This window comes from Apis dorsata, unplaced genomic scaffold (genome assembly GCF_000469605.1).
Source record: "Apis dorsata unplaced genomic scaffold, Apis dorsata 1.3 scaffold_919, whole genome shotgun sequence".
Classification (NCBI taxonomy): domain Eukaryota; kingdom Metazoa; phylum Arthropoda; class Insecta; order Hymenoptera; family Apidae; genus Apis; species Apis dorsata.
Window position 1 is genome coordinate 96169 of NW_006264030.1, and position 5142 is coordinate 101310.

The 5142-nt window shown below is 28.1% G+C and overlaps 1 protein-coding gene across 1 annotated transcript in view; it reads right to left on the minus strand.

Annotated features, from left to right (window-relative positions):
• Positions 1–5142, minus strand: part of LOC102680824 (nuclear receptor coactivator 3-like) — a 40390-nt gene that overhangs the window by 1557 nt on the left and 33691 nt on the right. Inside the window, 2 exon segments of the mRNA XM_031514171.1 lie at positions 2170–2246; positions 3132–3311. Coding sequence (XP_031370031.1) covers positions 2170–2246; positions 3132–3311 — 257 coding nt within the window.

The following is a 5142-nucleotide window of genomic DNA, read 5'->3' on the forward strand; positions in this document are numbered from 1 at the left end:
ATTTTCTTCTGCACAAAAAGCATAAAATAAACGGCAAAAAAAATCTTGAAAAACTTTTTGGAATTCAAATCGATCGATAGATCGATATCGTTTTTGATAGAATGCTTCTGCGGAGACGAACGCAAAGTCAAAACTCAAAAAAAAAAACTGTACTAAAGCCACATATGTTCGCTAACATTCAAAGTTCCAATGCACACCAAAGGCCGCTAATCTAATAACGTTGAAAAAAGAAATAAAATAAAATAAAATAAAATAAAAAAAAATGGGCAAGAAAGAAAGATTCGTTATAGCCGTCCGCGAATTAAAAGTATTAATAAAGAATATTAATATAGAAAATTCCATTGAGATACAGAGAATTTAATTTAAAAAAAAAAAAAAAAAAAAAAAAAAAAAAAAATATTCGCGAATGGCCTTCAGAGGCTGCTGTTTCTTCTCACTTCCGTGAAACTTAACGTAACAATAGTTCTGCCTCATGCAACGGGAGCAATCAGCATACGATAGAAAAATAGTAATAAGGAGCTACGCGCTTAGATGTCCATTTGGCTCACTGTGAAAAAGCATTACAATACTAAATGTACGTTACACGATACAACAATGGCAGTGTGATTAATATTGATTACTTCGAATGAGCTTAAGCTTACGGCACCATCACCCTGTAGAAATATAGAGGAAACAACGTGTCTCCGCACCAATCATATTTATGCTTGAATATCAATGAATAAATAACTAGATGCTCACTTTTTTTTTTCTAATTTAACTAAAATATAGCAGCTTTAAAGGAAAAAAAAATACCATATAAATACAATGCAGCAAATATCTCTTTTTTTCTTTTTCTTTTTTTAAATATATTAATTTTTACCTACACGGGTTTTTTTGAAGACCCAAGAATTGAACTTTTTTTTCATCTTTCGAATCGTTTTAGAATTTTTTTTTTTTTTTTTTTTCATCATCGAAAAGAATAACATTGATATCTAGAATTATTATACGCGAACAATAAAACATATTACATTTACATGGTTATTTGCAGTTAATACAATATAGAAAAATAAATAAAATTAGTTTTATGCATAAAAATATGACGGTAAATAGATCGTATGGGACGCATTTAATTAAAGAATTTCTATTTTTCGAGACTGTATCTCTGGTTTTGTAGCGATAATATTAGACTAACTGATACAGTTACATAAAAAGGCAAAAGTTGCATTTATTAATTTATAAGTTGCCACTGAGTGTAAAACTTGAATAAAATAAGCATACTATGATATCATATCATGAAAATTTATCAAGAATCTTCGATATACCAAAAAAATATTCCATTTCTATTAAAACATGATTAGAAGAGAGATGTAATAATAAGAAATTCCAATTTTTCTCTGATTAACGTTCAATAATTCATGCCACGATTATTTCTGCGGCTCTAAATATATAAAAAAAAAAAAAATATAGATAAAAATAAATAAAAAAATAAGAGAAAAAAAATTATTGAAATACGAATAATCACGCTTAACAAATCAAACAAATTGGTGGCTTTATCACACTTTTCTAACGTGTATTCTTTATACGTGCACGGAAGACTGATCAATCGTACAAAATTTTCTTATAAACGTCTATATTCGCGAATATAGAGGACTTAGAGAACTTACTCATCGAAATTTAAAATATCTACTCGTATTCGATTAAATAAAATTGTAAGAAAAAAAAAAAAACAACAATTAGAGAAAAGGAAGGCACGTAATATATTTGTCTCCAAAAAAATATTATTTCTCGATACGTAATACGATACGATATACACGGATATTCTCATGGATACCTCTACTAAACTTAAATAGACAATTAAATAAATATAATGACGTTGAAAGAGTGACGCATGCAAAAAGAGAGCGCTAAAATATCCTCTACAAGTTTTACGCTCAGTGCGTAGAGAGAGAAAAAAAAAAAGTACTCATTAAACATGTCGTGCACAATAAGTTTTGAAGCCAAGCGAAGAAGGGAAGACATAGCATACAAAATCAAAATGAAAATAAATTTGAAAAAAAAAAGAAAATAAATAAATAGATAAAAAAAAATTGTATATATAAAGAGAAAGAGAGATAAGTAAATAAGTATATATGTATATATAAATATATAATATATACGTATACGTAAAAGTAATTGTCGGAAGGGTCTTACCCTGGAGGACGAGGGGGCACTTCCGGTACTCCCAATGGCCCAGCTCTTGGCAGGGCCATCGCTAACCACAGCCTCACCTAGTTAGGACATTGTAACAGTAGGCGTTACCACCAGTCTTTTTATTAGAAGTAATTTGCATTTTCTTACAAGAAGCGGGCGTAATCGTGTTTGTGTGTCGGGCACACCTTTCAATCCTGTACACATATACGTAGTAGACACACAGATAGCTATTTTGTTCTCACGCACACGAGAGATAAAAAAGTTTTATAAAACGACCGATGTTTCAATCTTTCGATTCAATATTTTTAATCCGCGAAAAAGAATAACTTTTATCCGAAACTCTCGATAAAAAAAGAAAGTAAAAAAGTAATTCTATTCTATTCATTTACTGCTTAAATAATCCCTGCATTCATTTTCCTATAATAAAATTTAATTCAACGATATATAATTAATAATAATCAAATACGTCCTTATTTACAAAGATTATTGTTTACAGATTAAGTTACTTATTTTTTTCTAAAAAAAAAAAAAAAAAAAAAAAGTAAAAAAAAAATTGAACGTATATAAATAAATTTGATTCGAAAATAATTTTTATTTATAATATATGCAGGATACCTGTAATACTTTTTCACAGTTTCCATTAATACACGCGTTATTTACAACGTGTAGAAATAATAATGAAAAATCGGTGAACATTGTGAAGCGGAACGAAATGAAAACTAATCAATTTTTTTTGTTAGTATGGAGAAAACCAACGAGGATCGTTAAGGATCGAAAAATGAGTTCCTCCAGAAATAAAATAATCGAACTGATCACGCGCACGCCGTTTCGATTATTATAACGATCAAAAATTTCTAAGAAGAAAAAGAGATTAAGCGGGGAAATAATATCTTTTCCATTCCTTCTCGTCAGACACACGAATTTCAAAAGGGAAAACGAATCTCCACTTTCGATCGACGTACCTGCAGAAGACATTTCAAACGTTAAACCGAGTGCTTCGAGATCATCTTGCGATACTTGTCCGGATAGGTTGTTCTGAATGTTGTTAGGTATCCTTTGTTGCTGCTGTTGTTGCGTTCGCGCCCCAACGATCGCTCTTCTCAATTCTTGCCTTACAAATTCCGAAGTACTGCTAGCGTTTCCTGTCACAAAATCAAGTAAAATTCGTTATATATTTTAATACATATCGCGCGTAATACATCACGATTTATATTTTATTTTATATCTTTCTGTTTTTTTTTCTTTTTAATTTTTTTTTTTTCTTTACTTTTCTTTAATAACAAATCAATGGTAATAATAAGTTAAGTAAAGAAGTAGTTACTTATAGATCGTGTATTATCGTGCAAGCCATAACGTAAAAGTTAGTCAAAGGTATAGGATGAATGTTTTATTACAAAATGCGATATATATATATATACAATATTGCGTTGACATAAGTTCGATAAAATGACTTATCCTGTAATTAATCGGTCTTTGGCCCATCCATTAGTGGATATTTTATCACGATTTTCTACCACGAAATATTTCTTGATAGGAGAAAAGATAGGAAAAAGAAACAAAAAGAAAAAGTAAAAGTAATTGACAAAAAATGAGACAAAATTTCGTTCTCAAAAAAGAAGCATCGTATAAAAGTTTTGATCTTCCTTTTTCTCTTTTTTTTTTTTCTTCCTAATTTAACATTACACGTATAAGATGAACATTTAACGTAAATTGTGTTTAACGATGCTTATTGCACACTGCGTTTAGTAACGATGATTAATCACAAAAAGCTCGATGCACTGTACATGAAAATGCGTCGTAGTTTTGTTAGTAACGAATCTTAGTTTCGTTATTTAAAAACATACGTAATAATCCTAAGAACCATGGATTCACGTTTATTTTTTAATTATATGATACCGGATGAACATTGAATGGAAATTGGAGAATGATCAAGATAACTAAATGCTTTAAGTTTCCATTATATAGTTATATAGTTTTCAGTTCGTTAACAATGTCGATATTTAATTTATTAATAATTCTATATACGATCGTTAGGACTTATTTTATAATTCTATTTTTTGTAAAAAAAAAAAAAACAAAGAAAGAAAGAAAAAGAATAAAATAAAAATTCATAATAAAAAATTTTACAAAACAATTTGTAAATAAATTTCTTTATAAAATCTTATAATTTGCAAATTGTGGAATAATTAATATTGCAAAAAGCAAAAATCTGCTAATATCGATAAATATTAAAAAAAAATAATAATAAAATAGAATAAAAGCAAAAAGAGAAGAGAAATAATGGATTAATTAAACTCCAATTATAAAATTACGCAACATATAACATGTACATGAATAATATAAACACATAAAAATAATTCACATGGATAAAAATCGTGAATGGATCGAAGATTGATGAGAAACATAAATAGAAGAAAAACGAAGCGTGATATAACAAGCGTTGAAAATTATGAGTAATAATTCTTTTAAGTCGATATAAATTACATCGATATATGCGAAATTAATTTATATTAGTTAGAAAACATATTTTCGTAATATGATAAATATCTTTATAATTTAACAAATCGATAAACAAACACCGTTTTTGATATTGTTTAATTAATAATCATTCAATAAAAAAGAAAAAAGAAACATATTTTACATACTTTTAAAATCTATAAACGACATATCGATATATTTTTAATTTTACCAATATAAAAAATTCATTCTTACGATATGGAGCAATATATTAGTTGTAACACAAATTTTATAAACGTGGTGCAAGTGACAGTGACGCTAATTTACATGGTCCGGAAGTGCCGGAGGTAATCACTAAATAGTGCAAGTACGTTCTGAACCGGAAGTGGGCAAATGAAAATTTCCAATAATTTTATTCCTCCTTCTAAATAATCTTGTTTTATAATTCGTTATGAAAATAGGACATTTTCCAATCAGGATCGATATTTTTTCTTCATTTTTTTTTTTTTTTTTTTT